Consider the following 25,545-nt stretch of genomic DNA (forward strand, 5'->3'; position numbering starts at 1 on the left):
CTTCTCTCTCCAGGTGACAGAGGGGAAGCAGGACCTGGAGAAGGCTCTGTCTCTGTCTCTGAGACTACATAAGGACAGCGCCGCCCTACAGGACTGGCTGACCACCAACCAGACCCTGCTGCAGCAGAAAAACTCCTCTGGAGATATGCCTGCTGATATCGACGCTGAGATTGCCTGGGCCAATGTGAGTCACGTGTGTGTGAGATGTGTGTTATTGTGTTCACTGGGCTTGCTAGAACAGTTAGTTTGTTGAAATGTTTATTTGGCTTTTGTGTCTGTGTAGAGTGTGGGTGTGCAGAGGATTTGTGTAACATTCGTATAACGTGTGTGTGTGTGCACTCCCCCAGGGCATGCTGAAGGAGTCGGAGCTTCATAAGGCAGACCTGGCTGTGCTCATGGAGACCAGCGCTGGGCTGCAGGGGCTGGTGGAGGGGAGCGAGGGCCCTCTGGAAGACAAGCTGTGTGGCCTCAACGAAGGCTGGGGACAGGTCCGCACCTGGACCGAGGACTGGCTGAGCACCGTTCTGGTGGGTTCACACTTCACTATCATAGAGACAAAATGAATAGAGAGGTTATCCTATCTAAAGTAATGGTTGAGTAACGTAATGTGTACATGACAGCAAAAACATCCTGCATCTTGCCTCAACACTCCGTTTCTCTAGAGAGAAATCAAATCATTCACAAGAGAAATCAGAGAAATCAAGTCAAGAACTATATGGGACGCTGGGCTGAAGGGAGTTGGAGTTTTCATTAAGCAAATATTCAACCTAGTTCAATGCAGACACATGGTAATTAACTACAATGATCCTAATCCATTGTGGCATTTTGTTCCGGCTCAGAGATGGATCAGAGAGGAAGAGGCGAAGCGAGAGGTTTCACTCTCACTATAATCTGTCCAAAATAAGCCCAATGCGTTTCTATGGGTTTATTTTGGACTTAAGCTTATCACCTGCCTTCCCGCCTTTGGGACAACGACTTCCATTGTTAGAGCATAGACATGAGCATCTCGTCATTATATACAGATCTCTGGACGGATACACTTTTATGTCTGCTGCGTTAGGTTAGATACACACAGACCGCATAGACCGCATGAGTGAGGAATGTACACAACACAACAACGAGAGGTACAGTTTGTGAAAGTATACCATATCTACTTTGAAGAACTAGTAAAATAATTTTGTCAGACAGCTCTGCAGCATACAGCTAAATAGGATGACTAAAGACAGTAGTTTATGGTGAGAACAGAGATAACGTTACATGGTCTGGCTGGCTGACTGCTACTGCCTGAACAGAGATAACGTTACATGGTCTGGCTGGCTGACTGCTACTGCCTGAACAGAGATAACGTTACATGGCCTGGCTGGCTGACTGCTACTGCCTGAACAGAGATAACGTTACATGGCCTGGCTGGCTGACTGCTACTGCCTGAACAGAGATAACGTTACATGGCCTGGCTGGCTGACTGCTACTGCCTGAACAGAGATAACGTTACATGGCCTGGCTGGCTGACTGCTACTGCCTGAACAGAGATAACGTTACATGGCCTGGCTGGCTGACTGCTACTGCCTGAACAGAGATAACGTTACATGGCCTGGCTGGCTGACTGCTACTGCCTGAACAGAGATAACGTTACATGGCCTGGCTGGCTGACTGCTACTGCCTGAACAGAGATAACGTTACATGGCCTGGCTGGCTGACTGCTACTGCCTGAACAGAGATAACGTTACATGGCCTGGCTGGCTGACTGCTACTGCCTGAACAGAGATAACGTTACATGGCCTGGCTGGCTGACTGCTACTGCCTGAACAGAGATAACGTTACATGGCCTGGCTGGCTGACTGCTACTGCCTGAACAGAGATAACGTTACATGGCCTGGCTGGCTGACTGCTACTGCCTGAACAGAGATAACGTTACATGGTCTGGCTGGCTGACTGCTACTGCCTGAACAGAGATAACGTTACATGGCCTGGCTGGCTGACTGCTACTGCCTGAACAGAGATGACGTTACATGGTCTGGCTGGCTGACTGCTACTGCCTGAACAGAGATGACGTTACATGGCCTGGCTGGCTGACTGCTACTGCCTGAACAGAGATAACGTTACATGGTCTGGCTGGCTGACTGCTACTGCCTGAACAGAGATAACGTTACATGGCCTGGCTGGCTGACTGCTACTGCCTGAACAGAGATAACGTTACATGGCCTGGCTGGCTGACTGCTACTGCCTGAACAGAGATAACGTTACATGGCCTGGCTGGCTGACTGCTACTGCCTGAACAGAGATAACGTTACATGGCCTGGCTGGCTGACTGCTACTGCCTGAACAGAGATAACGTTACATGGCCTGGCTGGCTGACTGCTACTGCCTGAACAGAGATAACGTTACATGGCCTGGCTGGCTGACTGCTACTGCCTGAACAGAGATAACGTTACATGGCCTGGCTGGCTGACTGCTACTGCCTGAACAGAGATAACGTTACATGGCCTGGCTGGCTGACTGCTACTGCCTGAACAGAGATAACGTTACATGGCCTGGCTGGCTGACTGCTACTGCCTGAACAGAGATAACGTTACATGGCCTGGCTGGCTGACTGCTACTGCCTGAACAGAGATAACGTTACATGGCCTGGCTGGCTGACTGCTACTGCCTGAACAGAGATAACGTTACATGGTCTGGCTGGCTGACTGCTACTGCCTGAACAGAGATAACGTTACATGGCCTGGCTGGCTGACTGCTACTGCCTGAACAGAGATAACGTTACATGGCCTGGCTGGCTGACTGCTACTGCCTGAACAGAGATAACGTTACATGGTCTGGCTGGCTGACTGCTACTGCCTGAACAGAGATAACGTTACATGGCCTGGCTGGCTGACTGCTACTGCCTGAACAGAGATAACGTTACATGGTCTGGCTGGCTGACTGCTACTGCCTGAACAGAGATGAGATGATTTTAAGGATTAAAAAAATAATAAGGTCATCAAATAAAAATAAAATAATATACACAACTGAAATATTTGGTTATTTATTAGTAATTTCCCATTTATCTATTGATGTTTATCCAATGTGGACCTGACCGAGACAATGGAATATTTTTTCATGTTTTGGCAATTGAATGTTCACATTTTTAGCTTAGGAATTTCCATTAAAAAGCTCAAAAAGTATTATGTCGTCATTATTTCATAATACATTTCATGTTTTAAATGATCAAAACTGAAATTGATTTTTAATAATCGCACCAAAAACGGAACCGACCTCAATCTCGAATCGCTCAGCACTACCATCTTTCTACCTTTGTCCCCTACAGAGCCACCAGAACGAGGTGGAGATCTTTGATGAGAACCTGGCCCACATCAGCACCTGGCTGTACCAGACCCAGATCCACCTGGATGAGACAGAGAGACTGCCCACAGTGGAGAGGGAGATAGTAGTTACGGTGATAGAGGCGGCCCACAGTGGAGAGGGAGATAGTAGTTACGGTGATAGAGACGGCCCACAGTGGAGAGGCAGATAGTAGTTACGGTGATAGAGGCGGCCCACAGTGGAGAGGGTGATAGTAGTTACGGTGATAGAGATGGCCCACAGTGGAGAGGGAGATAGTAGTTACGGTGATAGAGACGGCCCACAGTGGAGAGGGAGATAGTAGTTACGGTGATAGAGAAGGCCCACAGTGGAGAGGGAGATAGTAGTTACGGTGATAGAGACGGCCCACAGTGGAGAGGGAGATAGTAGTTACGGTGATAGAGACAGAGAGACGGCCCACAGTGGAGAAGGAGATAGTAGTTAAGGTGATAGAGACGGCCCACAGTGGAGAGGGAGATAGTAGTTACGGTGATAGAGACGGCCCACAGTGGAGAAGGAGATAGTAGTTAAGGTGATAGAGACGGCCCACAGTGGAGAGGGAGATAGTAGTTACGGTGATAGAGGCGGCCCACAGTGGAGAGGGAGATAGTAGTTACGGTGATAGACGGCCCACAGTGGAGAGGGAGATAGTAGTTACGGTGATAGACGGCCCACAGTGGAGAGGGAGATAGCAGTTACGGTGATAGACGGCCCACAGTGGAGAGGGAGATAGTAGTTAAGGTGATAGAGACGGCCCACAGTGGAGAGGGAGATAGTAGTTAAGGTGATAGAGACGGCCCACAGTGGAGAGGGAGATAGTAGTTACGGTGATAGACGGCCCACAGTGGAGAGGGAGATAGTAGTTACGGTGATAGACGGCCCACAGTGGAGAGGGAGATAGTAGTTACGGTGATAGACGGCCCACAGTGGAGAGGGAGATAGTAGTTACGGTGATAGACGGCCCACAGTGGAGAGGGAGATAGTAGATACGGTGATAGGCGGCCCACAGTGGAGAGGGAGATAGTAGTTACGGTGATAGAGGCGGCCCACAGTGGAGAGGGAGATAGTAGTTACGGTGATAGAGACGGCCCACAGTGGAGAGGGAGATAGTAGTTACGGTGATAGAGACGGCCCACAGTGGAGAGGGAGATAGTAGTTAAGGTGATAGAGACGGCCCACAGTGGAGAAGGAGATAGTAGTTAAGGTGATAGAGACAGAGAGACGGCCCACAGTGGAGAGGGAGATTAGTAGTTAAGGTGGTAGAGACAGAGAGACGGCCCGCAGTGGAGAGAGATAGTAGTTAAGGTGATAGAGACGGCCCGCAGTGGAGAGAGATAGTAGTTAAGGTGATAGAGACGGCCCGCAGTGGAGAGAGAGAGATGGTAGTTAAGGTGATAGAGACGGCCGACAGTGGAGAGAGATAGTAGTTAAGGTGGTAGAGACAGAGAGACAGCCCACCGTGGAGAGAGATAGTAGTTAAGGTGGTAGAGACAGAGAGACAGCCTACAGTGGAGAGAGATGGTAGTTAAGGTGATAGAGACAGAGAGACGGCCCACCGTGGAGAGAGATAGTAGTTAACGTGGTAGAGACAGAGAGACGGCCCACCGTGGAGAGAGATAGTAGTTAAGGTGGTAGAGACAGAGAGACGGCCCACCGTGGAGAGAGATAGTAGTTAAGGTGGTAGAGACAGAGAGACGGCCCACCGTGGAGAGAGATAGTAGTTAAGGTGGTAGAGACAGAGAGACGGCCCACCGTGGAGAGAGATAGTAGTTAAGGTGGTAGAGACAGAGAGACGGCCCACCGTGGAGAGAGATAGTAGTTAAGGTGATAGAGACAGAGAGACGGCCCACCGTGGAGAGAGATAGTAGTTAAGGTGGTAGAGACAGAGAGACGGCCCACCGTGGAGAGAGATAGTAGTTAAGGTGATAGAGACAGAGAGACGGCCCACCGTGGAGAGAGATAGTAGTTAAGGTGGTAGAGACAGAGAGATGGCCCACCGTGGAGAGAGAGGAGAGGACGGGAAGGGAGACGGTAGGAGAGAGAGAGAGGAAAGGAGCGGAGGGGAAGGGAAATGGTAGGAGAGAGAGAGGAGAGGATGAAAGCATGGGGAGGGAACTGAAGGACGGAAATTCAATATTGGTTGATTACAATTGAATTTTTATTTAAAAAATGTATTAGAGCCTATTACCAGAGTTTAGGATATAATTAGCCTGTGTGGGGAAATAATAATTTAAGTAATAGCTATTGATGAACCTGTTAATGTATAAATAGTTTGATTGATGTGTTGTGTGTGTAGACCCTGCTAGAGGAGCTGGATGACATCACTCTGAGAGTGGACAGTGTGAGAGACCAGGCCATCATCCTAATGACCAGTAGAGGTCCTGCCTGCAGAGACGTAGTAGAACCCAAACTGGCTGAACTCAACCGCAACTTTCACAAGGTCTCCCAATGCATCAAAGCTGCCAAGGTACAAATACTCTCACAACACTGTTTCACTGTATTACAATCACAACTGTCTAGAGCTTTATCATTCAAACTGTACATAGATACGTACAGTGGGGTAATTCTCTCTCTTTTGTTTCTGCTACCCAGATGTCCACCACTCTGGAGCCTGGGACTGTGGATATGATTCAGCAGATACAACAGATCTCTCAGATCCCTCACCAGATCTCTCAGCTCCAACAGGACCAGATTGCTGAGCTCCAGCAGAGCCAGTCAGAGGAGGCCCTGAGCTCCAGCCTGATGCAGACCTTTGAGGGGGAACTAGAGGCAACACTCAGGGCCCTAGAGGACCAGCAGGACCCCACACACACCCTGGATGATGACAAGGTATATATTGTACAGATACTCTCACTCACTCACTCATACACACACACACACACACACACACACACACACACACACACACACACACACACACACACACACACACACACACACACACACACACACACACACACAGTGGTTAAGTTTATGACTGGTCAAACAAAGAACACAAAGTTCTATAAGCTGTATACAGTGTCACAGACAAACAAGGGTGTGATTGGGCCGTCTGTCCTCAGAGTGTGTTATCAGGGACTTATTATTGTGTAGAGTGGCTGAACAAACCAGCCCAGACCAGACCAAGGTCAATGTCAGTCAGAAAGCAGAGTGTTTTTCTCACTCCTGTCTGTCGACTCTCGGCTCTCTGGAAAAGGTCTTCATTTAGGATTCTTCAAGCTATTTTTGGCTCGGATTCACAGTTGAATTCATTTTTTGTTTTTGATTATGGGCGTAATGTTCATTTTCTAACCCTGGAAAACCCTAGTTCAGTTGTTTGATTGGTTTTGATTGAAAGGGAGTCTTTGTTTCCGTGACAACGTTCACTGTGACCCTGTGTGTTGACCGGTCAGATGGATGAGGAGAAGGCTGGCATGGAGGAGCTGCTGAGGAGAGGAGAGGAGGTGCTGCTCCAGACTGCAGACGAGGGCCAGAGGGAGGGGCTGAGACTCCAGCTGCTCCGGCTGCAGGTGCAGTACACCACTCAGAACACAACAATCATGTAACATTTATATCCTAACACTGTAACCATACAATAATAGCATTAACAACAGTACATCACACAGATTGAGGGAGTAAGAATAAAAAACCCATATTTAATTTACCTCTACCAACTACATGTGAGAGAGAGCATAGATACTCAAACCAGATTTGAATATGAATATAAAGTGCATTGCAGCATTTCAGATGTAAATGTATTCCTGTGTCGTAGCATAGTAGAGCTCTGTTTTAAGATCTGGAGGACCGTTGGCCTTGGCCATGTTATGCATGCTCTCTGTTTGCGATTAATTACGCACAGTATGGCCTTGTCTGGTGTGTGCGTGTTTGTTTGTGAGTGTGTGTGTGTGTTTGTGTGTGTGTTTGTGTGTGTTTGTAAGTGTGTTTGTGTGTGCGTAAGTGTGTTTGTGTGTGCGTGTGAGTGTGTTTTGTGTGTGTGTGTGTGTGTGTGTGTGAGTGTGTTTTGTGTGTGTGAGTATGTTTTGTGTGTGTGTGAGTGTGTTTGTAAGTGTGAGTGTGTGTGTGTGTGTTTGTGTGTTTTGTGTGTGTGTGTGTGAGTGTGTGTGTGTGAGTGTGTTTGTGTGTGCGTGTCTAAATCCCTATCTTGTCTCTACAGGAGTTTAGGGTGCTGAGAGTGAGACAGGTGGAGGTCTCCATGGACGACGACGACTCTTCAAACAGCTTCACAGAGCAGAGAGACAGACAGGACCTGACTGGAGAGGTGAGTCACATTCTATTCTGAACAAAAATATAAACGCAACATGTAAAGTGTTGCTCCCATTTTATGAGCTGAAATAAAAGATCCCAGAAATGTTCCATACACATGTTTACATCCCCGTTAGTGAGCATTTCTCCTTTTGCCAAGATAATCCATCCACCTGACAGGTGTGGCATATCAAGAAGCTGATTAAACAGCATGATCATTACACAGGTGCACCTTCTGCTGGGGACAATAAAAGGCCACTCTAGAGTTTTGAGGGAGCGTGCAGTTGGGATGCTGACTGCAGGAATGTCCACCAGAGCTGTAGCCAGAGAATGTAATGTTAATTCTCTACCATAAGCTGCCTCAAACGTTGTTGTAGATTTTTTGGCAGTATGTCGAACCAGCTTCACAACCGCAGACCATGTGTAACTACACCAGTCCAGGACCTCCACATCTGGCTTCTTCACCTGCGGATCCTGAGACCAGCCACCCAGACAGCTGATGAAACTGTGGGTTTGCACAACAGAAGAATTTCTACACAAACTGTCAGAAACCGTCTCAGGAAAAATCATCTGCCTGCTCGTCGTTCTCACCAGGGTCTTGACCTGACTGCAGTTCAACACCGTAACCGACTTCAGTGGGCAAATGCTCACCTTCGATGGTCACTGTGCTCTTCATGGATGAAAGCCCCATGGTGGCTGTGGGGTTATGGTATGGGTAGGCATAAGCTACAGACAATGAACACAATTGCATTTTATCAATGGAAATTTGAATGCACAGTGATACAGTGACAAGATCCTGAGGCCCATTGTCGTGCCATTCATCTGCCACCATCACCTCATGTTCCAGCATGATAATGCATAGCCCCATGTTGCAAGGATCTGTACACAATTCCTGGAAGCTGAAAATGTCCTAGTTCTTCCATGGCCTGCATACTCACCAGACATGTCACCCTTTGAGCATGTTTGGGATGCTCTGGATCAACGTGTACGATAGCGTGTTCCAGTTCCCACCAAATATCCATCAACTTCACACAGCCATTGAAGAGGAGTGGGACAACATTCCACAGGTCTCAATCAGCAGTCTATACAACAGATCAACTCTATACGAAGGAGATGTGTTGCACTGCATGAGGCAAATGGTGATACCTTTTTTGTAAGGTATCTGTGACCATATCTGTATTCCCAGTCGTGAAATCCATAGATTAGGTCCTAATGAATTTATTTCCATTGACTGATTTCCTTATATGAGCTGTAACTCAGCAAAATCTTTGAAATTGTGGCACGTTGCGTTTTTATATTTTTGTTCAGGGTATCACTAGTATTATACATTCTTATTATCTTATTCACTATGTCCTTTTAATGACCTTGTTTTGTTGTGTGACGTATTTATGACAGTCATATTAAATGTGATATCAAAATGTTGACTTTTGATGCTTCCCACAGACTCATGTTGTTGTGTTACCTACCTTAGTTGGTTGTACTGGTTGTAAGTCGTTCTAAGAGTGTCTGCTAAATGTAATTGCAAAATGTCTGATTCACACACGCATTTACTTTTTCTAACATAATACCGTCTCTTGCCAGCAGATGGAGCCAGAGGACAGGGCGCCCTCTCTCAGTCCCTCAGACTACCTGCTGAATATCAACAAGGTTCTGCTGGCCATGGCCGACAACGAACTGCTGCTCAACTCCTCCGAGCTCAGCAGTGGTCTCTATGAAGACTTCTCCAGCCAGGAGGACACACTGAGGGTGAGAGAGGGAGGGAGGAGGGGAAAGGGGGAAGGATGAGGGGAGAGATAGGTACTGTAGGTCTGAATGTATACCTCTCACTCTTTTACTTATGTCTCCCCCCTCCTCTCTCCTCCCCCTCTCCCCCTTCTCTCTCTCCCAGAGTATAAAGGAGAGTCTGGAGTGTGTGGGGGAGCAGGTGACGGCGATCCATGAGCGCCAGCCTGATGCCATCCTGGAGGCGTCGCAGAGAGAGGTGGCACAGATAGGAGACGCCCTCACCCAGCTCAACGCAGAGTGGGACCGCCTCAACCGCATGTACAACCACCGCAAAGGGTGGGTGACTTCACGGTCAACATTGTTACATAGTACCTGTCAGGTGTTCATACACAATGAGCACTAAAGAGCATAAGGAAAAAGAAATGGGGGGAAAAAATGCTAATTGTAGCAACACAGTAAAGGGAAGAAAAGCAGCCGTAGTCTTTGGTGGTCCAGTATTGCATGTGAGAGGATATGTTTGTCGCCTCTAACAGGGGCACTTAGACGTAGCTTGATGTAACTCTGATCACTGATCCGTCAGTGTCAGCCACAAACACACAGAGAATGACGTCACTTAGTCATGATCTTGTCTCCATCCTGTCTCTGTACTAGTCTGTCAGGGAGTTCCATCCCCCACTGACCTAGCCTGTGTACAGTGTAAATGTCAGTTATCAGATATTGACCACAGACAAGAGAGGACGGAGAGATATGCCAGGGCACGACGCGTTGTTTCCTTAGCTAGCTAGCTACATGCCGGATGTATCTGAAATTACATGATCAATTGATGTTTACTGGTCATGAAAAGCCTTCCGTTACTTGCTGTATAACTCTGATGATAGAGCTAAGTGTGGAATAATCGGAAATGCGTCGTTCTGACTATCCTCTTCAAGACGTGACGATATTAAAACCAAATGGTTATAATATTTATTTAACAATCCCTTGAAAATGGGTCTCTGCCCCACAGCAGCCAAATGGAACGCTCTACAGTGTATTGTGACATTTTATTGATACTGACCTTTTCTATCTTTATAGAGAGATGGTGGTAGTTCATTGTGAGGTTCATTGGTATTTTCTCCAGTCATTCCCTGGCGTCCCACACATTTGCTACTGTTTAATGGAAGTCAGGAATGGGGCGACGTTTTTCCTTTCTCTTTATTGGAAAAATAAGGAATTTCCCAGTGGAAACAACATAATTCTGATTCCGGGCTGATTCCACAATCCACCCACCAACACCCACAGAAGGAATAATTAATTATTCACGGGCATTGGATAGCATGACTTGATTTATTAATGACTTTATTTATTAATTATTGTTACAGTTATGATATAATGTTATTTCTATTGTTTTTTTAATGACCATTTTCATTATTTTATTTCACTTAGTCCTGCATGTTGGATCTCAGAGCCTAAGGTTTTCATTGTACCCTGTAATCACACCTGAAACCTTTTACATGTGACTATTAAACACTCTGAATCAGAATCTGAATAAAGGCTAATCACCTGGAGGGATGGTATTTGTTCTCAGGTCTATTTCAAATGTGGGAATCAATTAGTTCCACTATTGCTCAATGGTTAATACAGCTGTTCACAAAGGTTCATTTGGGAGAAATGTGAATACAGCACTAATTTAGCTTTTATTAAAATAAAATGCCACCCAGTGTTCTCACTATCGTCCCCTATCTTTGATAAACACAAATATTAAACTGTTCTTCCAAATGTTTTCGTCCCGTCTCGAGACTTACTTACCCAAATTGGTCCACACGGAACAAAGCGGGTTTAAAAAGCATTTATCCTCAGATAACCAACTATTACGTACAGTATCTTACATGCTTCATCAGAAACAACAGCTCCTTGGGCTGTGTTGTCTCTCCATGCAGAAAAAGCTTTTGATAGACCAGAGATATGACCATTCTAGTCTGTCTTGGAACATATGGGAATTGGCTCATTAAAATGGATTAAAATACTATTTGCCAATCCCTCAGCCATAGTAACAACAGGCAATACCTGCTCTGCTCCGTCCGTTCAGAATCACTAGAAGCCGCAGACAAGGCGATCCAATTTCGCCTTTGCTATTCTTATTATCCATGGAACTCCTGCCCCAGGCAGTTTGTCAATAGAAGGAAATAAGACCTATTTCCCTCAAATCTACTGATCACTTCATCTCATATGCAGAGGATATTGTACTATATCTAGACAATGTATTTCAATCACTCCCAAATGATTTAAAGTTCATAGATAAATTCAACTTCATCTTAAGTTATAAAATGTATCTAACCAAATCAGCCCTACTGCCTCTCAAGACCCCGATGGAGGACTCCATCTCTACATATGGAATCCCAATTGTTTCCCATTTAAAGTATTAGGGAGTAGATATATTTCCTTCCTTAGATAAAACCATTGCCAGAAACTTTAACAGAAAACTCAATTCAATCTGACCTCAGTAGATGGAATAATATCCAAGTTGCTTTAACCGGCAGAATATCTACTGTCAAAATGAATATATTGCAACTGTTGAATTTCTATAGTTCAAAGCTTCCCATGGCTCCCCCTTCTGGCTATTGGGATCAAATGCATAGTGCTGTTTCTGGGTGGGAAGGGAGGATGTGGGCAGGTGGATTGGGACTAAGGTGTGAGGATCCCTACTACAGAAATGTATTTGGGAGAGGTCCTCATTCAGTCCATTATGAGGGAATTACAACTCACAATAGATTCCATAATAATAGAGGCTACAGACATATCAGGACTTTAACAGATTAACAGATTAACAGATTCCAGATCTGCTAGTTTCCACCCTAATGGTTAAGGTTAGGGGTTGGTCTAGGTAAAACTAGTTTCCACCCTAATGGTTAAGGTTAGGGGTTGGTCTAGGTAAAACTAGTTTCCACCCTAATGGTTAAGGTTAGGGGTTGGTCTAGGTAAAACTAGTTTCCACCCTAATGGTTAAGGTAAGTGATTGGACTAGTTCAACTCAACTGATTCAGTATCTGCTGTCCCTTGTCTGTCTGTAGGAGTTTCGACCGTGCGGTGGAGGAGTGGAGACAGTTCCATTGTGACCTGAACGACCTGAGCCAGTGGCTGACCGACATAGAACAGGTCCTCACTGAGGGAACAGGACCTGATGGACAACTGGACCTGGACACAGCCAGGACACACCAGGAGGTAGGTGTGTGTGTGTGTGTGTGTGTGTGTGTGTGTGTGTGTGTGTGTGTGTGTGTGTGTATAACTCACTCACTTCAATGAGAACTCTGACATGTTTTATTTATGATTAACACAATTATTTCCATAATTTGAATACGATCAAACAAATCAGACCAGTATGTTTACTTTAGCAACTGATGCGGCTGGGGAGTTTTGGTGAGAGAAAATGTATGTCTTTGAACGTGAACAATACGGCTTCTCTTCTTAATTATCCAGCACTTTTCACACTCTGTCGTTCATTACAGTAGAGGGAGAGGGAACGAGAGAGGGAGGGAGAGAATGAAAAACAAGGAGATCAACATTTGTATTGCTAATATTATATAGTATCTCTACAACAAACATCATCATAATTATCTGTAGGATGTGTGAAACAGCTAGCACTAGCTGCTTGTTACCGTTAGTCCAATCTATCCAATACCTATAGTTGCAATCCATTATTCATACCAGCTAATTTCCAATTGAGTCATTCTGTTGATTAATACAACTTTGTTTCCTAGTTTTATGTTGATCAGTAAGCCCCTCTCTCTTCCCTGTAGGAGCTGGAGGAGGGTCTAGCCAGTCACCTGCCTGTCCTGGTCGGGTTGAGCCAGACAGGGGAGAGGATCATTGGGCAGCTGTCGGCCCCTGACGGGCCCCTGATGGAGAACAAGCTGGAGGCCCTGGGACAGCGCTGCAGGGCCGTGCAAAGACAGGTGCTGGACAGACAGCGCAGGTAACCACGGAGATGAACACCATGGAAACAAAGCACAGTCTCCCTAAAAATAGTACCGGTTTTTTAAGGATGATTATGAAGGGCATTTCGGGCCTCAAAAATTGTGTCCAATGGAAAAAGCATGTTTAAATATTTCTGTGTGTTTATATGAGGAGGATTACCTAGACTGTTACATTACTATGGTGCAGATATGCTCCAATAAAATAGTTTATCCATTTATATGGATATTTATATTTTCTGCATCAATGTCCTAGGTAATGTTTGATATCAGCATGCAAATATATCCGAAACGTTAGGATTAGGCCTACACACGGCAGCCGTAGGGAAATAGATCTCAATCTGTGTGTGTGTGTGTGTGTGTGTGTGTGTGTGTGTGTGTGTGTGTGTGTGTGTGTGTGTGTGTGTGTGTGTGTGTGTGTGTGTGTGTGTGTGTGTGTGTGTTTGAATGTGTGTTTGTACCTGTGTTTGTGTTTGAATGTGTGTTTGTACCTGTGTGTTTGAATGTGTGTTTGTACCTGTGTTTGAATGTGTGTTTGTACCTGTGTGTGTGTGTGTGTGTTTGAATGTGCGTTTGTATGTGTGTGTGTTTGAATGTGTGTTTGTGCCTGTGTTTGTGTGTGTGTTTGAATGTGCGTTTGTACATGTGTGTGTGTGTGTGTGTGTGTGTGTGTGTTTGAATGTGTGTTTGTACCTGTGTTTGTGTTTGAATGTGTGTTTGTACCTGTGTGTTTGAATGTGTGTTTGTACCTGTGTTTGAATGTGTGTTTGTACCTGTGTGTGTGTGTGTGTGTGTGTTTGAATGTGCGTTTGTATGTGTGTGTGTTTGAATGTGTGTTTGTGCCTGTGTTTGTGTGTGTGTTTGAATGTGCGTTTGTACATGTGTGTGTGTGTGTTTGAATGTGTGTTTGTACCTGTGTGTGTGTGTGTGTGTGTGTTTGAATGTGCGTTTGAATGTGTGTGTGTTTGTACCTGTGTATGTGTGTGCAGGCTGGCTGGAGGTGACCCTGCCTTATCAGAGCTGGTGAGGCGTAGTGGAGACCTGGCTCTGTGGCTGGAGGAGACTGAGTGTGCTGTGAGCTCTCTTCCTGTCACCGCTACCGACAAGAACCTCAAAGAACTCAAGGTAAGGCTCAGGGCCAGAACCTGTTGCCCCCCTAACCCACATCATTTCCAACCCCTTCATTCACCCTTTAATAATCCCATTACCCTCTTTTCATCTCCCTGTTACTTCCCTTTCATCTCTCCCTAACCCTCCTTCACCTCTCTTTCATCTCTCCCTAACTCTCCTTCACCTCTTTCATCTCTCCCTAACCCTCCTTCACCTCTTTCATCTCTCCCTAACTCTCCTTCACCTCTCTTTCATCTCTCCCTAACTCTCCTTCACCTCTTTCATCTCTCCCTAACTCTCCTTCACCTCTTTCATTCTCTCCCTAACCCTCCTTCACCTCTTTCATTCTCTCCCTAACCCTCCTTCACCTCTCTTTCATTCTCTCCCTAACTCTCCTTCACCTCTCTTTCATCTCTCCCTAACTCTCCTTTATCTCTCTTTCATTCTGACCCTATAACTCTCCTTCACCTCTCTTTCATCTCTCCCTAACTCTCCTTCACCTCTTTCATCTCTCCCTAACTCTCCTTTATCTCTCTTTTAACTCTCCTTCACCTCTTTCATCTCTCCCTAACTCTCCTTTATCTCTCTTTAATTCTCTCCCTAACTCTCCTTCACCTCTTTCATCTCTCCCTAACTCTCCTTTATCTCTCTTTTAACTCTCCTTCACCTCTTTCATCTCTCCCTAACTCTCCTTTATCTCTCTTTCATTCTCTCCCTAACTCTCCTTCACCTCTTTCATCTCTCCCTAACTCTCCTTCACCTCTTTCATCTCTCCCTAACTCTCCTTTATCTCTCTTTCATTCTCTCCCTAACCCTCCTTCACCTCTTTCATCTCTCCCTAACTCTCCTTCACCTCTTTCATCTCTCCCTAACTCTCCTTCACCTCTTTCATCTCTCCCTAACCCTCCTTCACCTCTTTCATCTCTCCCTAACCCTCCTTCACCTCTTTCATCTCTCCCTAACTCTCCTTTATCTCTCTTTCATTCTCTCCCTAACCCTCCTTCACCTCTCTTTCATCTCTCCCTAACTCTCCTTCACCTCTTTCATCTCTCCCTAACTCTCCTTTATCTCTCTTTTAACTCTCCTTCACCTCTTTCATCTCTCCCTAACTCTCCTTTATCTCTCTTTAATTCTCTCCCTAACTCTCCTTCACCTCTTTCATCTCTCCCTAACTCTCCTTTATCTCTCTTTTAACTCTCCTTCACCTCTTTCATCTCTCCCTAACTCTCCTTTATCTCTCTTTAATTCTCTCCCTAACTCTCCTTCACCTCTTTCATCTCTCCCTAACTCTCCTTTATCTCTCTTTCATTCTCTCCCTAACCCTCCTTCACCTCTCTTTCATCTCTCCCTAACTCTCCTTCACCTCTTTCATCTCTCCCTAACTCTCCTTCACCTCTTTCATATCTCCCTAACTCTCCTTTATCTCTCTTTCATTCTCTCCCTAACCCTCCTTCACCTCTTTCATTCTCTCCCTAACCCTCCTTCACCTCTTTCATTCTCTCCCTAACTCTCCTTCACCTCTCTTTCATCTCTCCCTAACTCTCCTTCACCTCTTTCATCTCTCCCTAACCCTCCTTCACCTCTTTCATTCTCTCCCTAACCCTCCTTCACCTCTTTCATTCTCTCTCTAACCCTCCTTCACCTCTTTCATTCTCTCCCTAACCCTCCTTCACCTCTCTTTCATCTCTCCCTAACCCTCCTCCACCTCTCTTTCATCTATCTCACTCTAGGCCCTGGCTGAGGAGATGGACGCCCAGAACGAGCGTCTTGGTTGGCTGAACAAGAACGGCCCCCAGATTCTGGCCAATCAGAGTGTGAGTCCTCAGGAGAGAGATCAGCACATGAGCAAACTCAGGACCATCAACCTCAACTGGAGCAAGGTGAGAAGGACCTATTCAACCTACATTTCCTAATGAACCTAATGCAACTAAGTAGCCTTAATGTCAACTTAAACTGACAATAAAAAAGTGACAATGGAAATTGACAATCTCTCTCTTTTACCTTCTCTCCATTCTCTGTCTGTCTGTCTGTCTGTCTGTCTGTCTGTCTGTCTGTCTGTCTGTCTGTCTGTCTGTCTGTCTGTCTGTCTGTCTGTCTGTCTGTCTGTCTGTCTGTCTGTCTGTCTGTGTTTTCCTTCCTCTCTGATTCTCCTCTAGGTGACTCAAGAGTTGTTAGATAAAGTAGGAGAGGTGGAGGGGAACCTACAGAGTCATGGTCAGTTCCAGGACAAGATGAACAGAATGACCGACTGGGTCCAGGTCACACACCAGAGCCTCAGTGGGAGAGGTGTAAGCCCTGCAGAGAGCCAGGTAATACGCACACACAGCACGTTGGCTAACCACGCTAAATTGAAGGTGCTTGGGCAGAACCTTAAATCCAGTGTTTTATTGTACTTTGTTAACAATGTCTCTTTATTTGATTAGACCATAACTGTCTCCTTTAGATGGAAACATTCAGGCACTCATTTCTGTCTGTCTGTCTTTATGTCCGTCTGTCTCTCTCTGTGTTGTAGGTTCTGGCAGCAGCTATGAGGGAGCGTAAGAGAGAGCTAGAGGAACTGTTGGCCCGCTCCATAGAACTACAAAGACGACAACAGCTGCTTCCCCTGGAGAAGGTCTGCTTTGCTTTGGCCAACAACAAGAATAACACAGTTGCATCAACACACAATGAACAAAAATTACCCCATGAAACAACACTACAACAACTACACGTTTGTTAACCTCTATGGGCTAGGTAGGACGCTTGCGTCCCACCTACTCAACAGCCAGTGTAATCCCGTGGCGCGATATTCAAATACCTTAGAAATGCTATTACTTCAATTTCTCAAACACATGACTATTTTACACCATTTTAAAGACAAGACTCTCGTTAATCTAACCACACTGTCCAATTTCAAAAAGGCTTTACAACGAAAGCAAAACATTAGATTATGTCAGCAGAGTACCCAGCCAGAAATAATCAGACACCCATTTTTCAAGCTAGCATATAATGTCACATAAACCCAAACCACAGCTAAATGCAGCACTAACCTTTGATGATCTTCATCAGATGACACCCCTAGGACATTGTTATACAATACATGCATGTTTTGTTCAATCAAGTTCATATTTATATCAAAAACCAGCTTTTTACATTAGCATGTGACTAGCATGTGACTACCATTCCCACCGAACACTTCCGGTGAATTTACTAAATTACTCACGATAAACGTTCACAAAAAACATAACAATTATTTTAAGAATTATAGATACAGAACTCCTCTATGTACTCGCTATGTCCGATTTTAAAATAGCTTTTCGGTGAAAGCACATTTTGCAATATTCTAAGTAGATAGCCCAGCCATCACAGGCTAGCTATTTTGACACCAACCAAGTGTGGTACTCACCAAACTCCGATTTACTATTAGAAAAGTTTGATTACCTTTGGTGTTCTTCGTCAGAATGCACTCCCAGGACTTCTACTTCAATAACAAATGTTGGTTTGGTCCCAAATAATCCATAGTTATATCCAAATAGCGGCGTTTTGTTTGTGCGTTCAAGACACTATCTGAAGGGTAAATAAGGGTCACGCGCCCGACGCGTTTCGTGACAAAAAAATTCTAAATATTCCATTACCGTACTTCGAAGCATGTCAACCGCTGTTTAAAATCAATTTTTATGCAATTTTTCTCGTAAAAAAGCGATAATATTCCGACCGGGAAAGCGTGTTTATGTTCAAAGAGAGAGAAAATAAAAACATGGGATCCCCTCGTGCACGAGCCTCAGTCTGATGGTCCTCTGATAGAGCACTTACCAAAGGCGCTAATGTGTTTCAGCCTGGGGCTGGAATTACATCATTCAGCTTTTTCCCGGGTTCTGAGAGCCTATGGGAGGCGTAGGAAGTGTCACGTTACAGCAAAGATCCTCCGTTTTCAATAAACAGAGCCAAGAAGAACAAGAACTTGTCAGACAGGCCACTTCCTGTAAGGAATCTTCTCAGGTTTTTGCCTGCCATATGAGTTCTGTTATACTGACAGACACCATTCAAACAGTTTTAGAAACTTTAGGGTGTTTTCTATCCAAAGCAAATAATGATATGCATATTCTAGTTACTGGGCAGGAGTAGTAACCAGATTAAATCGGGTACGTTTTTTATCCGGCCGTGCAAATACTGCCCCCTATCCCCAACAGGTTAAACTGTAGTCACAATCGACTGTAACTCCAAGTGAAAACAGATGTGTGTGTGTGCTCTCCTGTGCCCCCTGTGTGTAGAGTAAGGTAGAGCAGCTGGCGGCAGACTGGAAGGCTCTGGACGGAAGGTTGAAGGAATCTCAACACCCACCTATGTTGTCTCCATTGCAACATCCTGTTTCTTCTCCGTGGACCCAACATGTCGCCCAACAACAACAACTCTCAGGTACCTTAACCAAAATGATTAAATACTAGTTACTACTTTATAACATTCCTATCTGTTTTTAACAACATCATTTGTAATCTGGCAATGGCAAAACTGAATACAAATAAACATTGGATTGAATCAAATTGGCCTCTCTCCACCCCCACCCCCCCCACCCCCGTGTCCATCCCCAGTGTCAGTGGTCCCATCGGCAGTACAGATGACCAGTCTGATGAGTGAGGACCGGCACCACCAGACCCCCCGCAGCCCAGAGCTGGTGGCCCCCACAGATCTGAACGAGACGGCCACAGAGCTGGCTGACTGGCTGCTGCTCATCACACAGATGCTCAAGTCCAACATCGTTACTGTAGGGGACACAGACGAGATACGCACCACCATGGGACGCCTACAGGTATGTGTGTGTGGGAATTAATGGGGACTGGTGGAGTGTACTGGGTAATGACTTTAGTCACAGAGTGTGTGGCATATACTGTAACTTGCCATGAACATTGAGTGAGTCTGTGTATGTAGGTAAACCTCTGTAGCATATACCTGGGAGTCGTGTTTGTAATAGTATTTGCACCTGTGGTTGTGGTTACTGTAATATGTTCATGTAAAAAATACTTTATTATATATATTCTGTCCAGGTGACTAAAAGTGACCTGGAGCAGCGTCACCCCCAGCTGGAGGACATCTTCACTCTGGCCCAGAACATCAAGAACAAGACCTCCAACCTGGACGTACGCACCTCCATCACTGAGAAACGTATGTACCGTATGCTCATAGGAGAAAGCAGGAAGGTACACCACACCTACCAACCTTGAATTCAAACTAACAACCCACAACTAGGGCTGTTGCGGTGACCATATTACTGCCACACCGGCAGTCATGAAGGCAGTCAAATTCCACGTGACCATTTAGTAACGGTAATTAGGTTTCTCCAAGCTCTGATGCTGCTGATGGTCATTAGTAGCCTACCAAACTTGCTAACTGCCTGGTACTCAGCACTCTATTGTCCCTCTAATTACTCTCACATCAATGCAAATGTCATCAAAAATCACTTCACGAGAGCCCATGAGCTAATGTTGCGCAACATTTCTATAGACTATGCAATTCCATGAGAAAACAAAGTGATGGCCTCTATTAAAAAGAGGAGGATCCCATCAGCTTTCTATAGGCTAGGCCTATTGTATTTATTTCATTTCTCAACTTCCTAATATTAAGCACATTGCTTCTCTTTACAACAGGAGCATAGCCTACCTGGCTGGCATAAAAATTAACCACAGTAAAAGTGTCCATTCGCTATTTAAGTGCATAAATGACATGTCTTTTTTCCCCCTACCCCTGTTTCGAGACAAGTGCATGATAATGGTCCATTCTAAATCAAAAGAAATTTCACACACATATTATTAAGCTTATGTAAAGCCAAGACTAAATCAAGAAGTGTCATTGGTGACAATAGTAGCCTATCACTTGTGAATGATATATGATCACTTGTGAATGATGCCCAGCGCATGCTTTTTTTGCAACTTTTTCAAATCATTGTCACATACCTCATGTAGCCTAGCCCATAGGCCTATATGTTTTGATAAGGTTTGTATCACAACTAAAGTGGCTGGCCAAATAATGTCTTAAAATTAAGCACATTAATCTGCTTTACAACGGGTGTAGAGCCTACCTGGCATACATAAGCAGCACGTGAGTTTCAAGTTTGGGGAAGTACATTTTCAACGTAAAAAATGCACCTTTATAATAAAAGCATTACATGCATAATCACATTTGAGGTCACTTTTGATAATGGTGTTTTCCTGCTAATGGAATATTCATGCTTATAGCCTACTGCAGTGTGCGCATTGCTGCGCTTATAAGGTGAAGAAATAGCCTAATAGTTTATCAACATTTTAAGCTAAACGTTCTCATCTGTCGTGTCAGGCTCATTGCTTAAAACAGGTTTTTTTTATGCTAGTGGTTGTATTAATTTGGGCTCTATCGCTTCCCACAACTGTCCCAGACTGTTTGGAATATTTATTTCTCACACAGAATAGAATAGGTAAACTTTTGTACTATGGGGGATAGCAGATTGACATAGGCTAGTGATTTTTCTGTTGGTTAGGCCTACTCATCTTGTTGGCTGACGAAAAGTAAATGTTGACAATTCTTCCAATATGTGCCTTGGAATTCGATAAGGACGCGCGCAGTTGCATCCCCAATGTGTCTGTCTTCACTTGTAGCCTGTGTGAAAGACCCGGTCACGTGACGGAGAGCCATGTGAGTGAGAGGTGCTTCGGCACACAGCCAAGGACACAACGACCACTGGCCGCAAAGGCATGGATTTAGGGAGCATTACGGCCACACAAAGGGGGTGCAGCTGGGAAATTTGAGGCATTATCACGTGCTTGTCAAATTGTGAATGAGAGACTGATGAAGTGTGTACAGCCTGCGCATAGCTCATGCCTTTCATGTAACTTTTTTCAAATCATCATTAGTCACATCATGCAGCCTTAGAATGTATAAAACATCTAAATAAATTGCCCAACATTTGTATCACAACTAAAGTTATATAAATAACTCTAAATTAACCATTTAGGAGGACCTGTTTCTTTGTTAACCGCTCAACACAGAATAGATGCATGTGCGCACTCCCTCAAATCGTTTGGAGAAAATATCCTTTCTATTTTATTCAGCTGTGTTCAATTGTATTCTTCATGCTATAAAATAATGCCATGGAATTCTAAGAAAATCGTGTCTGCTAAATGAACTAGTGTAGCCCACAGCCATATGGCATAGCCAGATCAGGACCTAACATCAGGACAACTGAGTATGCTATTCTGTTCTTCTGAAATAGACTACATTTTCTTCATATCATGCTTCTTTAGATCTGTCTAAAATAAATAATGGATTTATTGTGATGGTGGAGGCTACATTACATGGATTTATAAGACTTTTTAAAATGTAGATGTTCCAAAGATCTGCATCAGTGGCTTGCAGGCTATGCGTGGAAGACAGGAGATGCTAAATGTGTTTATGTTAATTAACGGTCAATTACCGTGAGACCGGCAGTTATTTGCTTGACAATCACTGGCTGACAAACTGTCATGACCGCCACAGCCCTACCCACAACCATTACTTTCGATCTGGTAATATTGCTACCACTATTTATCTTTCTCCCTCCGTCTCTCTCACTGCAGTAGAGAAGGTGCATAGCCAATGGGACAACACGCAGCACGGCGTAGAGGCGCGTCTCCAGCAGCTGGACAGTATGATTGGCCACAGCGACCAGTGGGAGGAGCAGAGGCAGGAGGTGAAGGCTCTGATTGGTCAGAACGAGGGGCGCCTGCACAACCTGCTGCAGCTCTCCAGGGAACCCCTGACCAAACAGCTCAGTGACAACAAGGTGAGAGATACACTGACCCTTCACCTTTGAACTACTGACCCCCTGCCCCATTAGCCAGATGGGAGTAGCCCCTAACCACTGATAAAATGTCCGATATTTTTCATTATGTTAATCGTGAAGGTTAGGATTGGGTAGTTATCTGATTCTAAATCTGACTCAAAACTGTTTTTGGAAAGTATGTTTATGTGTGTTTGCATCTTAGCCGGGTGTGACATGCTAATTATGATGAGTATATGCAAATGACAGGGCTTACTGTTGGTATGTCACGACTGTTATTGATAGTGTTAATGAGAGCTGTTCAAACATGCCTTGCAGGCAGATAATGGTATGTATATGAGCTGATTTATGTGGGGATTGTCAGGTGTAGACTTTCTTTTCGTGTGGCCGATGCAATGCCAATATCAAACACTAGAGGGCATCTGTGTCTAACTCACTGTGGTACTTTACTGTAGTTCCAATGCCCTAGAACAGGTCCTGATAGGATACCTCTGACTACAAGGTAATAATTATTTCTCATTTAATTAAATGGGTTAGCATACCTTTAGTAAACAAAGTGAGATCCTGAGGGAACTGTGATAATTGCAGTGAGATTAAAAGGCATTAGACGTGGATGAAAGAAGTGAAATAAAGATTTAGAAAGTCATTTGCTGCTACTGTTTAGTCTGTGAGGAGTATGTCGTTATTTGTTGCTTGTTTCTGTTTTCTTCTCCAGGTGTTCTTGCAAGACCTGGGGAGAGGTCAGGGTTCCGTGGTAACCTTTAACGAGCTGTCCAATCAGCTCCTGCGAGAGTATTCTGCAGATGACACAAGGAGGATCAAAGAGGTCACGGACAAACACAACAGAGCCTGGAACAGCGTCAACAACAGGTGGACACACATACACACACACACACACAGACACATACATGTTGGTTTTACTATCCAAGGGGGGACCAAAACATTTATTTCCATTCAAAATCCTTTTTTCCCAAACCCCTAACCCAAAAAACCTAACTCCTAATCCTAACCCGAAACCTAACCCCTAAACCTAACCTGAAACCTAACTCCTAACCCGAAACCTAAACCTAACCCTAAACCTAACCCTAAACCTAACCCGAAACCTAACCCCTAAACCTAACTCCTAACCCGAAACCTAACCCCTAAACCTAACCCGAAACCTAACTCCTAATCCTAACCTGAAACCTAACCCCTAAACCCAAAATAGCAGTTTTCCTTTTGGGGACCGGCAAAATGTCCCCACTTGTTTTACTATCCTTGTGAGGACTTTAGAAACCCAAAAGGATGGCAAAGTTAGACCACACACACAGACACACACATGTTATGTTCTTCTATCCTTGTGGGGACCTAAAATAAATGTCCATTCAAAATCCTATTTTCCCTAACCCCTAAACCTAACCCAACCCTAATTCTAACCCTAATTGTAACCCTAAACCTAACCACTAAGCTTAAAATAGCATTTGTCCTCATGGGGCTGTGGGAAATGTCCCCACGAGGGAGAATTTTCCTTGTTTTACTACCCTTGTGGGGACTTTTGGAGATTTTAGGTCCCCACAAGGTTATAAGAATCCCCCCTCCCCACACACACAAATATCACTTTGATAATGTTATGAGATATTTCAATTATACTCAGATAGCTAATTCAACAATGACCTCCAACCAAACCAATGCTTGATTATTGGCCATTACATGTTGATTAATTGACAGGGCTAGTGACCGCCAGGCCCAGCTGGACAGTGACCTGACTGCTCTACAGACGTCCCTCAGGGAGCTGGAGGCCTTCCTCAAGTGGCTTCAGGAGGCCGAAACTACCGTCAACGTCCTGGCCGACGCCTCCCAGAGGGAAGAGCTATCACAGGACTCTGCCCACGTCAAGGAGCTGAGGGGGCAACTGGAGGTAGGCCATGCCCATTTCATCTGCTGTGTGTGTGTGTGTGTGTGTGTGTGTGTGCGTGTGTGTGCGTGTGTGTGTGTGTGTGTGTGTGTGTGTGTGTGTGTGTGTGTGTGTGTATTGGATGATATACAGTGGGGGAAAAAAGTATTTGATCCCCTGCTGATTTTGTATGTTTGCCCACTTACAAAGAAATGATCAGTCGATAATTTTAATGGTAGGTTTATTTGAACAGTGAGAGACAGAATAACAACAAAAAAATCCAGAAAAACGCATGTCAAAAATGTTATAAAATGATTTGCATTTTAATGAGGGAAATAAGTATTTGACCCCTCTGCAAAACATGACTTAGTACTTGGTGGCAAAACCCTTGTTGGCAATCACAGAGGTCAGACGTTTCTTGTAGTTGGCCACCAGGTTTGCACACATCTCAGGAGGGATTTTGTCCCATTCCTCTTTGCAGATCTTCTCCAAGTGATTAAGGTTTCGAGGCTGACGTTTGGCAACTCGAACCTTCAGCTCCCTTCACAGATTTTCTATGGGATTAAGGTGTGGAGACTGGCTAGGCCACTCCAGGACATTAATGTGCTTCTTCTTGAGCCACTCCTTTGTTGCCTTGGCCGTATGTTTTGGGTCATTGTCATGCTGGAATACCCATCCACGACCCATTTTCAATGCCCTGGCTGAGGGAAGGAGGTTCTCACCCAAGATTTGACGGTACATGGCCCCGTCCATCGTCCCTTTGATGCGGTGAAGTTGTCCAGTCCCCTTAGCAGAAAAACACCCCCAAAGCATAATGTTTCCACCTCCATGTTTGACGGTGGAGATTGTGTTCTTGGGGTCATAGGCAGCATTCCTCCTCCTCCAAACACGGCGAGTTGAGTTGATGCCAAAGAGCTCCATTTTGATCTCATCTGACCACAACACTTTCACCAGTTGTCCTCTGAATCATTCAGATGTTCATTGGCAAACTTCAGATGGGCATGTATATGTATTTTTGAGCAGGGGGACCTTGCGGGCGCTGCAGGATTTCAGTCCTTCACGGCGTAGTGTGTTACCAATTGTTTTCTTGGTGACTATGGTCCCAGCTGCCTTGAGATCATTGACAAGATCCTCCCGTGTAGTTCTGGGCTGATTCCTCACCGTTCTCATGCTCATTGCAACTTCACGAGGTGAGATCTTGCATGGAGCCCCAGGCCGAGGGAGATTGACAGTTCTTTTGTGTTTCTTCCATTTGCGAGTAATCGCACCAAATGCTGTCACCTTCTCACCAAGCTGCTTGGCGATGGTCTTGTAGCCCATTTCAGCCTTGTGTAGGTCTACAATCTTGTCCCTGACATCCTTGGAGAGCTCTTTGGTCTTGGCCATGGTGGAGAGTTTGGAATCAAATTGATTGATTGCTTCTGTGGACAGGTGTCTTTTATACAGGTAACAAGCTGCGGTTAGGAGCACTCCCTTTAAGAGTGTGCTCCTAATCTCAGCTCGTTACCTGTATAAAAGACACCTGGGAGCAGGAAATCTTTCTG

At 45.0% G+C, this 25,545-nt stretch overlaps 1 protein-coding gene across 1 annotated transcript in view; it reads left to right on the top strand.

Annotated features, from left to right (window-relative positions):
• utrn (utrophin) overlaps positions 1–25,545 on the top strand; it is a 278,656-nt gene that overhangs the window by 69,823 nt on the left and 183,288 nt on the right. The window contains 21 exon segments of the mRNA XM_014205596.2: positions 14–184; positions 348–527; positions 3,305–3,433; positions 5,636–5,806; positions 5,932–6,168; positions 6,732–6,848; positions 7,493–7,597; positions 9,163–9,327; positions 9,470–9,642; positions 12,354–12,504; positions 13,080–13,255; positions 14,243–14,378; positions 16,094–16,243; positions 16,520–16,672; positions 16,876–16,977; positions 18,614–18,758; positions 18,932–19,149; positions 19,385–19,502; positions 21,926–22,131; positions 22,844–22,998; positions 23,836–24,025. Coding sequence (XP_014061071.1) covers positions 14–184; positions 348–527; positions 3,305–3,433; positions 5,636–5,806; positions 5,932–6,168; positions 6,732–6,848; positions 7,493–7,597; positions 9,163–9,327; positions 9,470–9,642; positions 12,354–12,504; positions 13,080–13,255; positions 14,243–14,378; positions 16,094–16,243; positions 16,520–16,672; positions 16,876–16,977; positions 18,614–18,758; positions 18,932–19,149; positions 19,385–19,502; positions 21,926–22,131; positions 22,844–22,998; positions 23,836–24,025 — 3,348 coding nt within the window.

Source organism: Salmo salar, chromosome ssa06 (assembly GCF_905237065.1).
Source record: "Salmo salar chromosome ssa06, Ssal_v3.1, whole genome shotgun sequence".
Lineage (NCBI taxonomy): Eukaryota > Metazoa > Chordata > Actinopteri > Salmoniformes > Salmonidae > Salmo > Salmo salar.